The sequence below is a fragment of the Lupinus angustifolius genome, chromosome LG06, assembly GCF_001865875.1.
Source record: "Lupinus angustifolius cultivar Tanjil chromosome LG06, LupAngTanjil_v1.0, whole genome shotgun sequence".
NCBI lineage: Eukaryota > Viridiplantae > Streptophyta > Magnoliopsida > Fabales > Fabaceae > Lupinus > Lupinus angustifolius.
Window position 1 is genome coordinate 6,858,894 of NC_032014.1, and position 21,485 is coordinate 6,880,378.

Sequence of the window (21,485 nt, forward strand, 5' to 3'; positions counted from 1 at the left end):
CGAGAAAAATGATAAAAAAATGTTTTTATTTAAAATTACTACTATTTTGATTTGTGTACATTAAATTTTAAAAGTAAATTAAACTAATATTGATCAGGATAATTTATAGAACATCTTCTATCTTTATAATTTTATAACAAATTGGTGGAGAACAATAATGCGATATCAGTAATAGTAAATAAAATAAGCTATAAAAGACCTAAGTTGATAGTTTCTTAAGAGTATTGTAGAAATATAAATATTTCAAAATTGAATTGACATTTGTTAAATTAGAAATAAACATTTTTAATTATTTTTCAAACTTAAATAGAACTTAAACTCAATTTCATCCAAAGCTATTTTAAAATATCAAATATGTTAAATAAGCTTTAAAAAAGTTTGGGTCTCTCAAAACTGTTGAGGCTACAAAAGTACAAAACCATTTTCCATTGATGAAAACTGATAATAATTTTATTTTTTATTTAAAAAATTATTTTGTAACAAAAAAAGAAAATAAAAATAGTAAATAAGGAATCATTCCCATCTCAAAGATTTTAACACATGATCAAGAATCTTCCTAATAAGGTTAGACCATTAAATTCTGACCTAATAAGAAGCAGCAAACTACACGTGCTCCTATTATTAAGTTTGAACTTTGAAAGCACTTAAAATCCTGCGTCAATCATAACAGATCTTCCTTCTCTGACTGGGCTTCATAACCTCTTAACTCTTCACACGTGACGTGGCCCATTTCAGTTACTATCTTCCTAACCAAACAGCCCATAACATTAAACTAGGGTTAACCTATCCCTTCCCCATCTCACTATATAAACCACCCCCTTACGTTCCCGCTGGCGCGGTGCAGCACTCTGCCCTCGTCTCCGTTACTTTATTCACATATTTCAAAAAAACACAAAAATATTCCGGTTTCTCCGACCACCGCTTCCGTTCCGATCTACGGCGGATCTATCATTACTCTAGAAAACAAAAACGAAGAAAATTTCTAAGTTATTTTTCTACTTAGATTTTTTTTCGTAAATTTTCAGAGCTAAGCTATTTAGGTGGTGGTAATGGCGCAAATTCAGGTTCAGCAACAGAGTCCTGTACCGGTTCCTCCTTCTCAAAACGGTGTCGCTTCTGGTGCTCCGAACGCGTTCCTCGTAACGACGTCGTTGTACGTTGGGGATCTTGACTTTAATGTGAACGATTCGCAGCTCTATGATTTGTTCAACCAGGTTGGACAAGTCGTTTCGGTTCGGGTGTGTCGCGATTTAACCACACACTGTTCACTCGGTTATGGTTATGTTAATTTCAGTAACCCTCAGGATGGTTAGAAATTTTCTCTTTTTTTAGTGTGAAAAATTGTTTTTTGTTAATTATTTGTGATATTAATTATTTAATGTTTACAGCGGCAAGAGCATTGGATGTGCTGAATTTTACTCCACTGAATAACAAACCTATTAGGGTTATGTATTCTCATAGGGATCCTAGTATTCGCAAGAGTGGTACTGCTAATATTTTTATCAAGGTGACTTTTCTTGCATTGTTTTTATTTTGTTGTCTAGTAATATATTATTAATTATGAAATGAAAATCTAGTTAGACTCACGTGTTATTGAGTTCTATTAAATTTCTGGGAGTAATTGCATGTTTGCTGTTGATTATTTTTTTGGGGGAATTGGTCATTTTTCCTTCTGCGTTTTCATAATTTGATTAAAGTAACGCTAGACACTTGCACACTTGGTAGGCATTTATGAAAAACTGAAGGTAAAAAGTCTTAAATTCAACTTTTTGTACTAAGCTGCATTTTCAGCATAATAAAAAATTCATTTTCCCAAAATCACCACTTTAAAATAATTTTTATCTGATATACATCTGTAGAGTCACTTTTAATAAGCCAAAAAAAAGCTCCTCATGTTTTGAATGCAAAGTAAGCTAATAATCCAAACACCCAAAAACTTGAATCCACTGAAGTTGGAATCAATGAGTATGCACTCTAGCAGATAATAATTTGAAGGACTGAGTTGCCTTTTGTAAAAACCACTTTTCCATAAACACTTGTGTAGATTTTTTTGCTAATTCTACACAATCTAGCCTTCAGATTTTGATTATAAGCTGTTTTGATTACAAATAAAGTAATCCAAACACCTGCAAACTTAAATGCATAGAAATCAGGGAATACACTGTAGTGGAGAATAATTTGAAGGACTAAGTTGCCATTTCTTGTTGTTTCAATTGACTTGCTTAATTTACTATCTCCTGATGCTACTGGTGCTGCAGAATTTGGATAAGATGATTGATCACAAAGGCTTACATGATACCTTTTCTACCTTTGGACAAATTCTTTCCTGCAAAGTAGCAACTGATGCTTCTGGCCAGTCCAAAGGCTATGGTTTTGTTCAGTTCGACAGTGAAGAGGCAGCAAAAAATGCTATTGATAAGTTGAATGGCATGCTGTTGAATGATAAGCAGGTTTATGTAGGTCATTTCCTAAGGAAGCAAGATAGACACAATGCTCCCAGTAAGACAAAATTCAATAATGTCTATGTGAAAAACCTATCGGAGTCAGTGACAGATGATGACTTGAAGAAATTTTTTGGTGAATATGGGACCATTACTAGTTCTGTAGTAATGAGAGATGGTGATGGGAAATCTAAGTGTTTTGGTTTTGTCAACTTTGAAAACCCAGATGAGGCAGCTAAAGCTGTTGAGTCACTCAATGGGAAGAAGTTTGAGGACAAGGAGTGGTATGTTGGGAAAGCCCAGAAAAAATCTGAACGAGAGCAAGAGCTCAAAGGACGTTTTGAACAGAGTATAAAAGAGACTGTTGACAAGTATCATGGTGTGAATTTGTATCTCAAGAACTTGGATGATACCATCAGTGATGAAAAGCTGAAAGAACTATTCTCTGAGTTTGGTACAGTTACTTCAGGCAAGGTATGCAAATATCATTCCTTTTACTTCATATAAGAAATTGAGCAGTTAGTAATCTTTATCTTGACTGTGCAGGTTATGCGAGACCCAAGTGGACTCAGCAGAGGATCAGGATTTGTTGCGTTTTCAACCCCTGATGAAGCTTCTAGAGCTGTAAGTTCGAAACTGATAATAACTAATTTTTTAACGTAGCTTCTTTTGTTCTAATACAATTCTGTTAATATCTGCAGCTTGCAGCGATGAATGGTAAACTGATTGCTGGCAAACCTCTATATGTTGCCCTTGCACAGAGAAAAGAAGAGCGGAGAGCAAGGTTACAGGTAACAGTCACTGCTGTAATTGTGGGTCAGAAGTTGCTTGTGTCTTTTATAACTAACTTTTTTTAGAACAGATTCTCACAACTGTTCAATGGGGGTAGTTATTTTCTATACCTCCATGTATAAATTTTTTTGCCAAATTGTTAAGTATAATGTTTAACTTCATTTTGTGCCAAAACTTATCCTATGCAGATGTGTTTATTTAATTAGGAAAATGCGGTGTTAAGAAATGGAATTCACCAAAAATATATGAATAGCTAAAAAAATAATTGAATAAGTAATGGGTTCACAGTAATTATTAAATTTTTTACACCTATGTATGTGTTGACATTAGAAGTTATTGCAATAATTACTATTTTTTAGTGCACAAAACCATGTAAAAGAACTTTTTTTATCAAGGATGATCTCAGTACCACTACTAAGTGGAATCTGTGGGAGATGGTTGAAAATCACGAGAAAGTCAAGCAATTTTTCCTTATTTAATGGTCCGATGGAAGGTAAACATGAAGAAATAATAGTTATAGTTAGAATCAATGAAAATTATTATTTTTACCGTGGTTCATTGGCTGATGTCTTCAACATTATGAGGCCAGCTGATACCATCCATATATTGTAAAATATGGAATGAGAAATGAAAAATAATTATATTCTCCGTGAAGATATGTAAATATACATGATACTCGAATAATTCTTCATCTATCATATGAAGTTCTCAGATTTTCATTGAACATTATAAAATTATAGTTTTCTAGAGTAAGAAAATCAATTTGCTTTAATATGAAAGATAGTCTAATTGCGGGTGAGCCTTGGCGCAATAGTAATATTCATGCTTAGTGACCATGAGGTCAGTAGTTCATGTCCTGGAAACAGCTTCTTTGTTGAGGAGTTAAGGTTGTGTACATCTATTCTCTCTATACTCCACTAGGTGGTAGCCTCATGTATTGGGTCGTCCTATTATGAAAAAGTGACCAATTAATGTGTAAGGAGGAAGTTGAAAAAAATTTCTTGAGACCACTGGCTAAATAGATTTGTTGAAAGTTTGCGATGTATCCCAATCATGTCACTTGATCGTTGTTCATAATAATAAAATAATCTGTTCTCTCCTAAGAAGTATTTAATTTTTGCTCCTTTTTTTGTGGATTATACTATGATATTTGTTTTTTTGGGTGTGGGGATGGTTATTGCAGGTTGTAGACTATAAACATAAATGAGGTTTTTTTCATTGCATTTATATGTACCATCATTAATCATTTCATTGTAATAACTTGTTTCATGTAGGCACAATTTTCTCAAATGAGGCCTGTTTCAGCTACTCCTGTTGCACCTCGTATGCAACTCTACCCTCCTGGTGCTCCTGGTTTAGGGCAGCAATTTTTGTATGGTCAAGGACCCCCAGCCATCATTCCCCCACAAGTAATTATTAACTAGTTATTTGTGTCATCTTTAAATTTTCATTTTTTTTGTTCATTGCATGTATTATGTGGCAATGATCTCTCTTTCGAGATAGAGACATGTTTTTATGGCTGAAGAGAGATATGAATTTTTATGGATACCTTTTTATTGACTACATTTGGAATTTTGGATATGGCTATTTACAAGCCACTCCAGTTTTTTTATTAAGCTGTCTTTTTAGAAGTGTTTCATAGTCAGACATGGAGAAGCATCAGAATATCTGTTGCATGATTTAATGTCCTAGGTTCTTATTTTTTGTGTTTTGTTTTTTTTATGCAAAGGGTTTTTTATCCAACAAATTTTGATCCCGGAAAAATTTGGAAACTGATACTTTGGAAATCGATTTTTATATTAGCTTGACAATTTTTTATATTTCAGTCTCCAAACCTTGTTAATACAATACCTTACTAGATGTGTTGTCAGTTTGTATTGTATTGTTCTAGCTGCATCTGCTATAATGTTTTGTGCTGATGTCCATCATAACCAATCCCATCAGCATTATATTCTCTTGTTTTAGGTGTATTTATTAATTTACTAGATCTAAATAATTGTAATCATGCTCCAACTCTATATTCAGGCTGGATTTGGTTACCAGCAGCAGCTTGTTCCTGGGATGAGACCTGGTGGTGGTCCAATGCCAAGCTTCTTTTTACCAATGGTTCAGCAGGGCCAACAAGGCCAGCGCCCAGGTGGGCGCCGAGGAGCAGGTTCTGTGCAACAACCCCAGCAGCCAGTGCCAGTGCTGCAACAGCAGGTTTGCTCGTGCACTAATTATGTGATATATTCCCTTACCTTTACTGTTATGTATGTTGATGGCGAGATGCTTTTTGATATGTTTCTCAGATGATTCCAAGAGGACGTGTCTATCGTTACCCTCCTGGTCGCAACATGCAAGATGCCCCCCTGCAAGGAGTTGGTGGTGGAATAATACCAGTCCCTTATGATATCGGTGGTCTTCCAATCCGGGATGCTGTGGGGCAGCCAATGCCCATTCAGGCCTTGGCTACAGCCCTTGCAAATGCCCCTCCTGAACAACAGAGGACTGTAAGTCTTGTTACCTGCTATTGTTTCGGCAAATCTTGGTTCATTATTTGTTGTTTAATGTCTACTATTGTTTTGTCATATACTGATTCCCTCTTAATTGTGTTGATAGATGCTTGGTGAAGCTTTGTACCCGCTCGTAGATCAGCTGGAACACGATGCAGCAGCTAAGGTTACAGGCATGCTTTTGGAGATGGACCAGCCTGAGGTATTGCACCTGATTGAGTCGCCCGATGCTCTGAAGGCTAAAGTTGCTGAAGCCATGGATGTGTTGAGAAATGTTGCACAACAGCAACCTAACATACCCGCTGATCAACTAGCTTCACTCTCTCTCAATGACAATATTGTCTCTTAAATTCTGTAGGCAGTGGATAGGAATCCACTCTCTTCTGGTTATTCCTATCCCCTTCTGCTTTTGCCTAGTTTATTTCAAGGTCTCTTAGTATTTGTGATTCTAGTCAGTAGCACTGTGGAAGCATGTTATGTTTTTAGTACCTTATTTTTTTATATATGGCTTGTAGGATTGGTTATGTCGTGGATTATTTAGTTATGGATTTAGTGTTTGCTTTATTTCCTCAGCACAACTATATTGTTTGGATCATTGTTCTTCCTTTTTACAAAGACTTGAAAATTTATCTTTAAGGTCTCCCCCGCTGCCCATATTTATTTGCATGTTTGTTTGGAAATGTTAAAAGCTTAGTCACGTCTTCGTTAGTTTCCAAATATGAGAGTTGATACCACTAATTTTCAATTTCAAATAAGAGGCCCTTCAAATCTGACAAGTAGACCATTGCTTAAGCCAAAATATATTATTAACATGGTGAAAATATCAAATGTCTACTATGATATACATTTATTCACGGAGAAGTAAATGAAGTTGATGATAATAGGGGATGATATCTTTGTCCTGATCACCGATGTTGGCTAGACCCTAAATTAAGACAATGTTGAGTTACTTTAGCATTATCGACCTTAACCTAAGGGGTACACATGCCCCTCAAGTTCAGATATAAGATTAGCAAAATATCTTAATAATTGACATTAATTGTTGCTACTTGAAAAATAGGAAAAGTACACCATAATATGTATTCACACCTACATGAATCAAATATTATTCTAAAAATATTTTTAGTGAATATTTATTTTGATTTTTCAATATGTTTCTCCTTATCCATTTGGTTCATGTAAAGTGAAATAAGCCCAAGTCAGTCCTAAAAATGATCTCAAACAATGGTGAGTCGACGTAGTCCTTTTTATTTCTTTTATGATAAATTGAGACATTTTAGGTTTTATCAAAGATTTTTTAACCCATTTGATATGTTTGAAAACCAACTTGAGTTTTCATTTTTTATAAACCAACTTAATTGGAGCAAAAAATTTGATGGATGAAAATTGTCTTCACCCTATTTATTATGCTATTATTGTTGCCAAATTACTTTTTTTTTTTATATATATATATATATATATCATCCGTCTTTGAGAGTCCTATTATAGAGTAATAGTTATGAAACAATTTTGGATAAAGTCTCTTTTATTTGAGAGTTAAAAGAAAAAGAGAGAAATATTTTAAAAGTTTTCTGACCTAAAATCTCTTACACTTATCTTGATAGTCCGTGATTTGTGATCATGTCAAACTATTTAGTAAAATATTTTATGATTACATTTTTGTCAATTTCTCATTGTTAATTAAATTTTTAAATGAAAATATAACATTATTCTTACATCATCAGACATTCTGATCTCCTAGGGAAGAGGAACTTCATTCTCATTCATAAATCTTGGTTCTTTTTCCTCATAACTCTGAACATAGTTTTATATATACCTACAACCTTTTCACTGTTACAACCAATCAGAACACCCCATGTCATACATTCCCACTCACTCTCACTCACAGTCAACGGCGACAGCATAAGAAGCTTGCACAACACGATTCTCCCAATTACAAATACCACACTCTCACTCATTTTTCTCTGTTTCCCAAATACCCTAACAATCATTCTCTCTCGATGCGATGAGGGAGCTAGTAGAACCTCACTCTCAACGTGCGACACTCCCACCCGGTTGCCGGTTCTACCCTTCCGAAGACCTTCTCCTCCGTTACTACCTAACCAACAAGAACACCCCCAACAACGATACCGGTAGCCGGCACGATCTTTTCTACGGTTCTGATTTAATCAGAGAGCTTGATCTCTACGGTTATGACCCGCTCGAATTACCTGAAACCGCGTGCTTTTCGTACGGTTACGGAGGGAGGAAGAGCCATTGGTACTGTTATACGGTTAGGGTTTTGAAGGAACGTAGGAGAAGGAAGGTTAAGAGCGGTTTTTGGGTCAAAAATGGAAGGGTTAGGGACATTTTCGGTAATGGAGGTGAGGACGCGGTTTTAGGAACACGAACCCGGTTCGTTTTCTATGTCGGGAATTCAATGAGGAACGCTACCAGAACGGATTGGATGTTGTATGAGTATGCATTGGTTAACCATCTTCTGGTACGGATTTGATTTTTCATTTTTTTCAAAATCAGGAAAATGTGTATTGTGTGTGGTGTGTTTATTTCATAGTCACCTACGTGGTTCGTGCGGCGTGATACCTTACTCCGTCAAATACCAGTAAACTATGGGTATATTCAGTAGAGGTTTCTATAGCTCTGTATAATTGTTTTTAGTGTTGCTTGTTGTAGGTTTGAATCAACTTTTGTTTCACCATAGGAGAAATACTCAAGGATATGATTCTTTTTTGTTTTTTGTAACTCATTCATGTAAGTGAGTGTACAATACCAAATATTCTTCTTTCCTTTTACGTAAATTGTATGTTAAAATTCAGTCGTTCTTTAAAGAGAACCAGTTCGCAAAAGAAACACGAATTAGTACAAGGGAACCATTTCGCAGTTCTCGACCAAAATGAGAGAATTGTGTTTCAATGGTTTATTTTTTTTGTTTGAAGGGCTTCGTGTTTGGTAATTGGTACTCATTCATGGATATGATGTTTATTACTAGACCTGCTAGTTTTTACAATGTGTGCACCACAATTGTGGTCACTAGGTAATAGCAATATTGTGGCTGCAATTGAAGTTGCAGACTGCAATTTAGAACCCTGTCTTAGTGTTTTGGTTAACTTAATGGATCATCTCATCCTAATAGGTGAAAGATAATCTGCTGGCATACTATTAGGCATCTAAGTGGCATCACAATGGTATTTACAAATGAGTCGGGATCAAACCCAAGACCACATGTTTTTAAGGGTCTTAACCCACTTCTACTTGGACCAATACACAATGGTGACCTTAGTTTTAATTTCATACTTTAATTCTATAACATAGTGACCCGGTATATGGCACTGGAACCTGTACGCTGCTCATTTGGGTACCGGCCCCCTTACATTTTTTTTATATTATTACTTATTAGTACTTTGAGACTCAACTTATCTGGTTGACCCAGGGCGACTGCTAATTCAGTACCAGTATGTAGGGTTAATGAGAGAACAAGTAACTGAGTTTTATATTCTGGCTATGCATAAAATTCTAAGTTATATATGATGTCTACATATTGGGTAGACCTAGGTATGACTTGATCATTGTTGAGTGAGAGTCGAGTTTAGTTTGGTTCTAAATAATAACCTTATAAAAAATTAGGCTCTATTCAGGTCAAGCTAAATCTGTTCTGTGAACACCCCAGCTCGAGTGGGGTTTATTTCGAATATTCTTTCAAGCAATTTATCTTACGGCTTGCTGGTTTTGACCTTTTGGATAATTGGAATATTCATTATGTTATTTATGATGTATATTTGTGTGGGAAAAGTTATGTCACCAAAAAAGTGAGTGCATATGATTTTGAAAAAAGTCATAAATATTATCAGGTTAAAATTATTATAACTTTATGTTTTTGTAACTTCCTTCCACCCTCACTGGTACCTTTTATCCAAAATTGTTCCAAGTGACGCACAGGTGCTCGTCCCATCCATCGTAATCTTAAGAAAACTCACCCTTACCACTATTCATTATACAACAATTGATTGATGAAAGGACAAAACTTGAAGTTCTTTTTATGGTGATGATTATCAATAAAAATATAATCCGTATTATTATCTTGCATCTCATAAACGAGGAACTAAAAAGTAGGGAGACATTTTGTGTTTTATTAGCGAAATACACCACAATCACCTTAAGAACTTTATGAATAGACCTTCCTAGATTATGAACATGTTATTGAACCCATTTTGGATATTACTTTAGAAATGATTTTCGTTTCCCTTTTGGATTTCCTGTCCATGATTATGAGTTCATGAAATGATTCAATATCTATGGTAGCATATGTGTAGAAATTCCTTTTTCTGATTTTAGTAAATTTTTACTCTTAAGTCTTAACTCATTACTGTGGAATAACCATTCAGACTTGGCTCTCTATTTATCCTTCCCTTGCAGTTGGTATCTCTGTTTTTTAATTGAAAAATTGTCTATAATTATACACTTTTTTATTTGGCTCATTATTTTACACCGTTTATGAAAATATTACCACTGTAATATGGTTTCTGTTGTAAATGTGATTTGAGAATTGGGATGCTTCCTTTATTTATTTTTATTCATTCTCCTCTGGAATTTCCTCATATCTTTTATTTCAAATGCAGGCTACTTTTGTCCTTTGCCGTGTATTTAAAAAGCCTCATCGTAAGAATGGTTTGTCAGAAATTGGTTTTTCTTGTGCAGAAGAAAGTAAATCAGCAGTACGTCACATTGGTATTCAGCATGATGGCAATGTTAGATCTGATGGTGTTGAAGCTAAAGTATGTGATGATAGCTCCATTGGCAGAATGAATGGAATCTCAGTCCATCCACTAAGATGTTCTAGCGGACTAGAGGATCATGAACTTATGACTGCACCTGTTTCTGTTGCTAATTTCCAACACCATGTTGGTCCTGAGGGAAATCAGCAGGTAAAATATATTCAATGAACTGTGACCTTGATCTGTCATGTCTGTTTTTGCTAATGCATGGCTTTTGAGAACATTATTGTTGTTTATTTTATTTTTATACTTCTTTTTTGTTCTTATGCTGCATGTATGTTTGACTTACTACTATGAAGGCTTTTTATACACGGCAGTTTTTTTGGTTTAAGCCAATCAGCGGAATATTTCCGTTGCAATCAGGTTGATTATTTTTGTTTTGCTGCTGTCAGTGGCAAACTTCTACATTGGCAATGATCCAAAAAAATAGTTGGAGTTGAGGCTATCAACTATGTCTTTTAGATTTGGAAAATTGTACGACTCAGTCATATTTTGGTGTTTCTTATATTGGATGCTTTTTATTACTAGTAATATCATTTTTACTTTTGGACAAAACATCTCGAGCTTCAAATTCTTCTGTCATTGTATGCTGCTAAAATTTCAACTTCATCACTCTATTCTTTGAACCTGAAAAATATGTATTTATTTTCATTTCGGTTTTTGTTTGTTTGTATGGAATTTGAGTGATCTTCAGATCCTCTGAATGGGTAAAACACATTTACTGGTTGATAGAAAGCTGTAGAAGAGCCAATTGAATAATTAGCATGTCATTCCATCCTGATTACTTTTTTTTTGCCAAAGCACCTTTTTTCATTTAATATTTCATTATATAATTGTTAACATAAGGCAGAAAAAGTATTGCTAAAAAATTAAACTGTTGTTTGTTGTTATTGATGATAATCAGGAAAGGCTTTCTGGACTTCCTAGTGGTAATGAAATGTTCATTGAAGCTGTGACATCTCAGCAACTTTTACTTTCCATTCTAGAGGAGGATTTCATTGAGCTGAATGATCTAGTATGAATTGGTTGTTTTAAGAGGCATGTGAGTACTAATAATACTATGAGGAGTATTTATCATCCGAAACAATTGTACTCGCCATGGGTTAATTACCCTGCGAAGGAGGAGAAAGACTTACAATATGGAGTAGCCAGCCTTCTATCCATCAAATGAAGAAACTTGCTCTCAGATGCAGACAAATGTCATGGTACAATCACTTTGAATAGTGAGGTAGTTACTATGTTGATAGATCATTGCACCTTACACTCTTGAGCCATACTTGAGTATATTCAGTAGATCTTTTGTTTGGGTTTGCAGACTTTTCTACGGTGTGGCCGTGCCTAATGAAGGCGAGTTGGCTCCAGAGTTAGAGTTAGATATTGGCGTTGGTTATTGCAACATGTAATTTACTTAAGTATGGGTAGTTTCACCTTCTTCACACTGCCATTGTTCCCTTGACAGTGTGTTTCAACTTCACCAGCATCCTGGGACATTTTCCATTTGCTCCTTAGCAAGGCCTCCTTGCTATCTGTTCTACTTTCTTTTTCCTGACCTTTCTTATTCAAGAGGCGAATTAGATAAATTCCAAATTATGGTGGATATCTTCAAGTGTTAAATGTAAGGATTGCTTATGAAATTGCCTTAAATTTCTGTCTTGTTAGCTTAATTAAGTATTAAATATTAATATAAGTAATATGAATAAATTCAAATAATATTATTTTGAAAACAGATCTACTTTAAATGACTCTATTCTACTTGTTCAGAATTGAATGGTAAAATATATATAAACCAGATGACCAGAACAGCAAGTTTTTGAGAAAAAAATTATAAAATATACCTTAACTTCAGCATATGGTCAAAATAGCTGCAAGAATTATAAAAGGGAACCCGTGGTTATGTGATTAACCTTAGTCATCTGTATTATAATGTTGATTCTGTTGTTTCCTTTTAAGTTGAAGTGTCAATCATTTTAACCTTGTTAACAATGGAATCGAATTGACTTTAGGAATGCTTTTATAAGCATTTCAACATCTTGTGACAGTTTGGTTTGGTTGACATATAATGTAGGCTGAAATTTTCATTTTTTTATTTTTATTTGATGACATTTTTGTCAATCCAACATTCTTCATTCTATCATTTGGTTGACATATATGAACCATGCTAATGGCTGATATCTTGTCCTTCTACATTTCCACAGAACTTTCAATTGGATCAAATAGGTCTTAAACTAATCTATTGTCCAACAAATAAGTTCACTAACTTTGTTCACTACCTCACCACTTGTAACAACAGTTTGTTCCCGACACTTTGGTGCAGTACTTACTACTAGTAGTGTACTGTGTCTTCTTTTGAGGCTACCAATTTACATTGCGAACACATTTGTTGGTCCACGAAGTGTGTCATTTCATGTGTTATTAGAAAAATATATTTAAATTAAAATTTTATTTATTAATTATTTTTTCAATCAATTACAACTGATGATAATAAGATGTGCTCACATTTACATGTGTATAATATTCAATTCGTGGGTAACTATTATTGTGGAATGGCAATCCTTAATTTCATTTCCATAAAAAACAAGATATAAGTGCCCTTGATAATAGAAAGCATGAACTGACCCATTACTCTAATTTTATATATAAGCAATGTCAGGATTCCTTTTTTCACAGGACGACCTCTTTCACTGATGTAAATATTGTGATATGTTATATGCTTTAACTTGAAGTTTCATTCATTGTTTTCAGAAGAAAAAAAATCATGGTTTCTGAGATCTGTATGTAATGTTGAAAAATAAATCTTCAAACTTGAGTGAAGATGTCAAAATTTTGGGCTCGGTGGAGTGGTACGTGGTCCTGTAAAGTTTGGTACCACCCGTGTTTAAGAAATAGTTTGTTGTGTGACCCGACTAATCCAACAAAATATAATTTCTTGAACAGATTGATGTATTTATTTATGAATGAAGTTTTTTAATTTGATATGTTAGGCCAACCCAGTGGTGCGTGTTACTAGTATTTTACTTGTTTATAACAGATGCATTGCGAGGATACGATGCCTTTTCTTTTATTCCACTTAAAGACTCATCTGCTAAAGTTGCTCACGAGTCCAATTCACTGTTAAAGTGTGCACAACCTTCTTTTTTATATATACAAAGATGGATGGGGTATTGGAAAAAAGATAATGATATATCCTTCTACAAATTATCATATATTGTAAAGTGATATTTTATTTTATAAGTGATATATATCATTTTCTTATGATGTAGAGGATATCATTACTTTTTGAAAAATGTAGTTGCTACCTTAAAGTTGTGATTTTGAAGATAAAGATTATATGTATTGTTTCCGTTAGCAATGTGGTGGTGAGTACTATTAATTGGACTTTAATAAAATTAATTTTTACAAATTTTTTATAAACATTCGGTCATTTGTGAATAATATAAAGTTATCTTTAAGATAGAGCAAAGAAATGTTTGTAAAAACAGGTTTTTGTCTCAAATATGGTCAAAACTTGTTGTAGAGATAGATAGCTATTTGCAAAAGAAATAAATGAATGTACAAGCTTGTTTTGGACAACCAACATTTTGACAGTTACATGAGTTCCTAGTGTTAGGAAATGCCCACAATGTTCTTATTGTTATCTTTTAATTAAAATTGGACATTTAACAGTTTATTACTGTGACGTGTGTAAAAGCTATTGCCTATGTTATAGTTATGTGTTATTTTATGAGAATTTACCACCACAGACAGTCAACAGAAGTATACATCAGTTCTTTCTATAGATTTTTTCAGGCACGGTCTGCACATTTTAATCGATATCTTTAGCAAAATTAATTATTTTAGTTTTTTTTTGTTTCCCACATGTATCCGGCCTTGCATTAGGGCAATCATGTCTGAGCCAAAAACATCTACATATATGTGGGACTAACTCTTTCGGTTGATATTTTTTTCATTCACAAAACTCGAACCTGACACATTGCTTAAGGAGAATTAAGAATGTACTACTTGAACCAACATACATTAGTAAAATTAATTACTTTTAGTTGAATGAATATGTAAAAGAGAGAGAGAAAAATATAATAATGATAGTATATAAGTTATTTTTACAATCGGTATATAATTATTATTAACTTTTTAAAAATAATACAAATGAATGATATTATGAATATATATAAAATTTGAGTTGTGGTTCCTTTTGTGTTTCCAAAAACACCAACAAACTAGGGTGGTTGCCTAGTATTTTCAGCTACGTCTTGTACTTTTCGTCAAGAATATCAGCTGCCCTCCAAAGTTTTTTTTGGGAGTTATTTTGCTCATTTTGGCAATTTCCTCATTCGAACATTGTGACATATATTTAAATCTTCAATCTAAACTTTAATATTATCAATAGTAAGTTTATTTTATACTATTAAGGTGCAAATCTATAAACATATATTTGCTATTTATGTTCATGTGCCAAAAATTACAAATTAACTGATAACTTTGCTACAACATGACATAATAATTTAGTTCATATGTTTGTACAAATAATTGAGAGGTTTGTGTCATATGGAGTTCTTGATCCCCCTAATTTAATAAACGTTGTAGTTTGAATTGGCTCATAATGGGGAAATGGTATTTATTATTGTTGGAAAGTAAATTTTATATCGCTTACCTCATTGTCTCGATAATGATTTAAATATATGTTGAGATACTCTTCTCATGATCAATTGGTTTTGAGATGGAACCTTAACAATTGTGGATATGAGTCTAAAGTCTTAACAACTTGAAACGTATTCACACTTAAATTTTTGGGTCATTGAGTCTTTCCCTAATCAATAATATATTAGACTATGTATTCCGGCGATGAAGAATATTGTGTTAAGTATAACTTGTTTACCATGATTATGTGTACTATACATTCAATTGGAGCAAATACATTTTCTTTAATTTATGTGTCAAATGTATATATGTTGCTTGGCAATAGTTTCATTGGATGGAACCAAGGATATTTTTCTAGAATAAATTTGAAGTCATAAAGGGGTTATACGAAAATGGTTAATTATTAAGAAATTTGGAATTAAAGATTTTAAATCAACTAACACCCTTATTGCTAAGGGGTGAAGTTCAGTCTCAACCATTAACCTTAAGAAATAGTTATAACAAATATTTATACAAAAAAAATTGTATTTTCGTATTGTATATGAGTTTATATATTGTTTTGCATTATATATATTTAATTATTATCGATTCTTAAAAAAATATAAATAAATAATAGATGATATATTAAGTATATATAAATTTTTATATTACCATTAAATAAATATTTCACTCACAATGGTCGTTACGTGTGACCACTTATGTTGCCTGCACTCTTCATCCGTATATCTCAACATTTATAAATAAATAAATTATAATTTCTATCTCACGTTTTTATTTCATATTAACACAAAATTCATTAATGTTTCAAAATATATTGTAAGTAAAATTAATAATAATAAAAAATAAATACATTAAAACATTATAAAATAAACAGATTCTTTGAATAAAAAGTGCCACGATATATTATTAAAATTAACACAAAATTCATTAATGTTTCAAAATATATTTTATAATAAGTAAAAAAATGCATTAAGAGAAAATAAAGTAAACAATTTCTTTAGATAAAAAATAAAAAATCTATAAAACACCCTAAACTTTATGCTTTTTGTAAGTAGTCATCATAAATATTTTTCTTCTTAATTAGTACTATTATTGAAATTGGTCCCTAACTCATTTATATCAATGGAAAAGTAATAGCAATCAAAAATTTTAATTCATGTATTTTTTAATATCGATTGTGAGATCATTATTTTTTATATAATAATATATTGTATTAACTACTTTAAACTCTAAATTTATTTATTTTATTATTTTCAATTAATTATGTATTTTGATGACAAATTTCTCGAGATATCAATATTTGCTAACGTGCAATGTTGTATTGTTACTATTATGAATCTAATTGTAATAATTTTTTTGTTGTCTATAATTAATTTAGCAATATATTTATACAAAGACCTTTACCAATGGCTAAAGTTTAAAGCGCAATTAAAATGAAAAAGTAATTTATAATTACTACTTATAGAAAATATAAAGTTTAGAAGAACTTTATTCATTTTCCCCTAAAAATAAGACCATATATAATAAAAACATAGCTCAGTTGGTTAATATCATGCCCACTTGTGCTTGTTGATGCAATGTTTCAATTATATTGTAATGTTTTTATCTAATGATTTTGTTTTCTTTCTTTTATTTTGATGTATTTCTGTCATTTATTATTATTATTATTTTATTTAAATGTATTTTGAAACATTGGTTAACTTTGTGTTATTTTAATGAATTAAGTTATATTTTAATTAATTTTATTTTAATTATATATTTTGATATATTAATATGAAGTAGATTGTAAGATTATTCATTATGTATAATAAAGGCTAAGATATATTGATAAAGACTATTTTTGAGAGGATTTTTTAATTTTTAGGAAAATATAAACATTTATAAAATATAGAGTAAAATTCAATGAGAAAATCTAGTTAAGTTGTAGATGGCATCCAATGGTAAAGGTTGATGCCTTCACTGTAACCTCTTGAATCCCACCATATTATTACAAGTTCTTGTACCTTTTCTATGCGTTTTTTTCACCCCACGTCGTTTTGTTTTTAAATATAGAAACTTTTGAAGTAAAATGTTATTTTAAACTTTATATTCGTTTATGAGATTCCTTTTATATGGAATAGATTGACTAATAAGTGTTAAGTAACGTAAAAGTGTAATATTAACATGACGTTTTTGTAATATGGAAATTAAAATAGTCAATGATATCAATGTCAAGAAAAATATGAACTTTATAGTAATTTTTTACTAATTTAAGGATTTAATTTTCGGATATCATCACATTATCATTCTTCCTATTTCGTTAAAATGGTTTGAATATTTAATTCGAGCAATTTAAATTTTATTGACAAATGGAGTTTCTAGTATATTGTTCGTGATTAACTATTTTTTCATATCACAAGTTTGAGAGTTTTGGAAGGGTTACAACGAAATAGAAAGGTTCTGATACATAGCATTGATTCCCATATCCTAATTTAAGAGAAATAATTCAATCACAAAGTTTTTGGAATTTTTTTTATTACTTTTCCTTCCTGAGTAATCTCCCAAATAGTGGAATATACATTTATCCCATTCTATTTTATTAATTTTTATTAGTAAACTAAAGGAACCACGACATCGACTATATTGCAATTTATGTTGCGTTTTTTATTAGTCAAATGATTATTTAAATATCTAATTAATAATTATGAGAGATAATTTATTTTATCCACCAAAATGCGTGAGTTCAGTAAGTTTCAAATATACCAACATGACGTTAGTCTAATGATGTAAAACTTCATTAAATCTTTAAATTTAAATGTTCGATTACTCAAGGCGACAGTTGTTAGAAGATATATTCTTGGCAGTTACGAACCTCAAAAGAGATTAGTTCTTTATCATAAAATACATTAATAGAACTACAAAAGTCACTTTGTTATATCAACATATTATACATTCTTACATTATTAGAAATATTTCGAGTATCTTAATAATTATTTTAAAATTTTCACATATAATATGTATTTGGTTGGTTGAACTTTTGTCTTTACCCGTGCGTCAAATTACACTCTATAACGTTTTAGAGCAAATGTTTAATTTACTTTTAAATGTTATAGTTGGTTTAATGGAAGGGTATAAGTATTTCTTATATCGTCAACAAATCATTCATCACATTGATTTATTAATTATTATTGACTCTAAAAAAGTAATACAAATTAATGGTGGATAATATGCTAACAATATAATTTTTTACACTGATAGTATACAGATTTTAAACTCTTAATTGATTTTTTGTTGGTGAAATTGTTGTTTTCGAAGTAAATCATCATGAATTTTTAAATATTATATTATAAAATTAATTTTAATAAATGAGAATCACATAAAAAAATACATATAGTTAGTTTTAAATGTGATTACATTTTATAGCATAAAACTTAAAATAATTTCTAAAAATATATTATTATGATTACTTTTTATAATCTAACCCAAAACACTTTGTCAATTGTAGAAATATAATTATATTTATTATCTTTTTTTTATAAATATTTTCCGACCTTAAAAGACTGTAATGATGCATGGTTAACTTTTCGTTATTCTAGAGAAAAAATATATACATCTAGCATGTAAGAATTTTATACACTCAGTCCATCATTCATCATCTATTTCAATCATCGTTGAATCTTCAAAGAAATATAAATGAATGATTGATAATATATTGAGTGTCTATAAATCTTTATACTGTATAGATATTAGACTTTATTATAAAACACACAACTTAAATATCTGGTCTTTAAAATATTTTATTAGTCAGAGCAAAAGTAATAATCCTTAGTCAATTAATATAAATAAAAAAGATTATTCACGGATTCATGGTAAACATATAATGACATAGTAAATATAGTATAAGGAGCCAAAAATGTCATAATCATGAAAAAGTTTAGATATTGTCATAGAGAGGTTCATATTCTAATCAACTTAGAATATTTAATGGTTCTGTTGTTTTTCCAAGGGGCCATCACGCAATGAGTTGTGTTTCTAAGTGAACCAAATGGATTGTTAAGATTATTCAGAAGTTGATTCTATGGCCACATTATTATTAAAATAAAAAATTATATAGTGGAAACAGATGGAAAGCAAAGTAACCCGTTTAATTAGAAGGGCTATATAAGAAAGAAATGTGAGAAAGGAAGCAAAAAGATGACCAAGTTCATGAAGAATAAAATAAAAATACCATGAACTAGCAACACCTTTTAAAGAAGCTCATAATTCAATAGTTGATTGAATTAAACTCTTTTAAGGGAAAACAATAAGCAATGCCGGTCAAATAGTTAAATTCTTTGAAAATAATACTAAAGATTTAACCATATATAAGGAAATATTTACACAGTCAACCTTTTATTGTTGGTTGGAATGTCTTAAGAAACATCAACAAATAATTAAAATAATAATATAAAAAAAATATATTTTTTAGTATTTTGACAGATTTTAGATAATTTTACAACTAATTTATATTTAATGAATTATCTACATAATTAACAGCGGTTAACCTTTAAGGATGTGAATTACATGTCTTTATTCTTGTTTCACTTTGTAACTTCATCTAATTAAAAAGTCTTATTTAATTAAAAATAAAAATAATAATATTTTTATATTATATTATAAAATTTGATTAACAAAATACAGAAGTACATGATTTTCTTGAGAGAATCCTAATTCAATTTTGTACATTATTCCTTCTCAATTACAAAATAGTTTTAGATATCGAAATGTTTGTGGGTGGAAATTCTTAATATTGGAAACATAGCTATGGGCTTTAAGGTCATGTGTTCACCCCTCTTTAAAGCAAAGTAAAATTGATAGATAAATTTGTTGTACCCTGAAACACCCAAAAGCTACAAGTCATTCGTCACCATCCACACAAACACACCACGTACGCACACATTAACACTTTGGTTAAGTTCCACCTAAAACTGTACCAGCACAAAATTTAGGGACCCTAAGATGTTACATATTTGGTCATTTTTATTTAGTATTAGGCCACATAATTTCTTTACAATACCAGAATTGAGGGACGTATCATCATTATCGTATATGAGAGAAAGACAACAAAAGGGGGTCCAAAAATAGTGAGTCAGAATTCATAAAAGATGCACCACGATTAATAGAGAAAGAAGGGAAAATGCAATTCATAAGGATGTGGACCCTATCATTATTAGTGTAATATTTATTTTTATATATAGTAAATATATCATATATAATTCATTTGTATTACTTACATTTAAATAATAATTAAATATGAGCGTTAGAAGATACGGTAATAATATAAAAAATTATTATACACATAATCTTATTCTTATATTATAACTAAAGCTAAGTGCATTATTATTATGTTTCTAGAAATCAAATTAATAAAAATGTTATTAATACATTACTAGTTATGTTATATTGGTACATGTAATAATTTAACAAGTAATTTACTAATTAAATTCATATCAATTAGGCTATATTATTATTCATAACATATAATTCAATTACTGAATTTGTTCAATAATTGACATTTAAATCATTAGTGCCTCATTTTGCAAAATGATAAAATTTTCCAACTAACCGAAAATTAATTTTGACTCATATAATTGTCATTAATCACCAATATAAAGACCAGTTTCTCAATAAAGAAAAAAAATAATAAAATATGAAAACAAATAGAAATGAGGGAGGATGTGATTGTGATTGAGAAATGGGAAAAAAGAAATAGAAAGGTGGGGTGCTTGGCGTGAAACAGAGAGGTGGGGCAGTGTTGGTAACACCATTCATTTATTACCTTAACATTATGTTACTTTGCTGTATTCTAGAAGATAACATCTGTTACACACATACAGAAAATTAAACCATATTTTTAGTAATAAGTTAAGAAACACAATTTCTCACTATTTTTTCATAATCAATCACCAACATTTATACTAATTAACTATTAAAGAAATACTGATAGAAAACTGTGATACATTGTATGAACAACAAATTCTATCATGGGAGAGAAGAGATGCATCAGAAACATGGCCTATAAATACATCACCCATTTGGTAAACTGCCAAACAGGGCAGCAACAACTTTTTGAGTCTCTACCCTAATGCTAGTTACTTAAAATAAATAATTAAAAATTAATATTAATTAATTACCCTTGTCAATAAAATGCTTAATATCAAGAATATTTTTAAGAGGTAAATATCTATAGTATAAGAAAATAAATTACCTCATTCAGTCATTTAAATTATGACATATGCTCTATTTACTCATTTTCTATACAAATATTTTCAAAAAATAAATGAATCAGTACATATATTATATTTTTAATGACTAGATGAGATAAATAAGAA

At 31.0% G+C, this 21,485-nt stretch overlaps 2 protein-coding genes across 6 annotated transcripts; both read left to right on the forward strand.

Moving 5' to 3' along the window:
• On the forward strand, positions 817-6,364 carry LOC109349386 (polyadenylate-binding protein 2-like). 3 transcript variants are annotated; one of them, XM_019590156.1, is made up of 10 exons: positions 817-998; positions 1,033-1,308; positions 1,389-1,507; positions 2,259-2,915; positions 2,988-3,065; positions 3,143-3,232; positions 4,508-4,642; positions 5,259-5,435; positions 5,525-5,725; positions 5,835-6,077. In XM_019590156.1, the coding sequence occupies exons 2-10, from the start codon at positions 1,050-1,052 to the stop codon at positions 6,075-6,077; spliced, it is 1,959 nt and encodes a 652-aa protein (XP_019445701.1). In that variant the 5' UTR covers positions 817-998; positions 1,033-1,049. The 3 variants fall into 3 exon arrangements, with proteins under 3 accessions (XP_019445701.1, XP_019445700.1, XP_019445702.1); XM_019590155.1 differs by having other exon boundaries at positions 817-959; positions 1,012-1,308; XM_019590157.1 differs by lacking the exon at positions 817-998 and having other exon boundaries at positions 1,050-1,308; positions 5,835-6,364.
• On the forward strand, positions 7,567-12,149 carry LOC109349387 (NAC domain-containing protein 72-like). Of its 3 annotated transcripts, XR_002107967.1 has the most exons (4): positions 7,568-8,210; positions 10,345-10,650; positions 11,405-11,728; positions 11,816-12,149. XR_002107967.1 is itself a non-coding variant. In XM_019590159.1 (3 exons), exons 1-3 carry the CDS (start codon positions 7,734-7,736, stop codon positions 11,425-11,427), a joined length of 801 nt encoding a protein of 266 aa, XP_019445704.1. In that variant the 5' UTR covers positions 7,567-7,733; the 3' UTR covers positions 11,428-11,542. The 3 variants fall into 3 exon arrangements, 2 of the variants coding, with proteins under 2 accessions (XP_019445704.1, XP_019445703.1); XM_019590159.1 differs by lacking the exon at positions 11,816-12,149 and having other exon boundaries at positions 7,567-8,210; positions 11,410-11,542; XM_019590158.1 differs by having other exon boundaries at positions 11,405-12,149.

Excerpts from the sequence above, each read along its gene's own strand:
- LOC109349386 (XM_019590156.1), top strand. The coding sequence starts at position 1,050 with ATGGCGCAAATTCAGGTTCAGCAACAGAGTCCTGTACCGGTTCCTCCT. Across the intron at positions 3,066-3,142 it reads CTGATGAAGCTTCTAGAGCT|CTTGCAGCGATGAATGGTAA; the intron begins GTAAGTTCGAAA and ends TAATATCTGCAG. Across the intron at positions 4,643-5,258 it reads CAGCCATCATTCCCCCACAA|GCTGGATTTGGTTACCAGCA; the intron begins GTAATTATTAAC and ends CTCTATATTCAG.
- LOC109349387 (XM_019590158.1), top strand. The coding sequence starts at position 7,734 with ATGAGGGAGCTAGTAGAACCTCACTCTCAACGTGCGACACTCCCACCC. Across the intron at positions 8,211-10,344 it reads CATTGGTTAACCATCTTCTG|GCTACTTTTGTCCTTTGCCG; the intron begins GTACGGATTTGA and ends TTTCAAATGCAG. Across the intron at positions 10,651-11,404 it reads GTCCTGAGGGAAATCAGCAG|GAAAGGCTTTCTGGACTTCC; the intron begins GTAAAATATATT and ends GATGATAATCAG.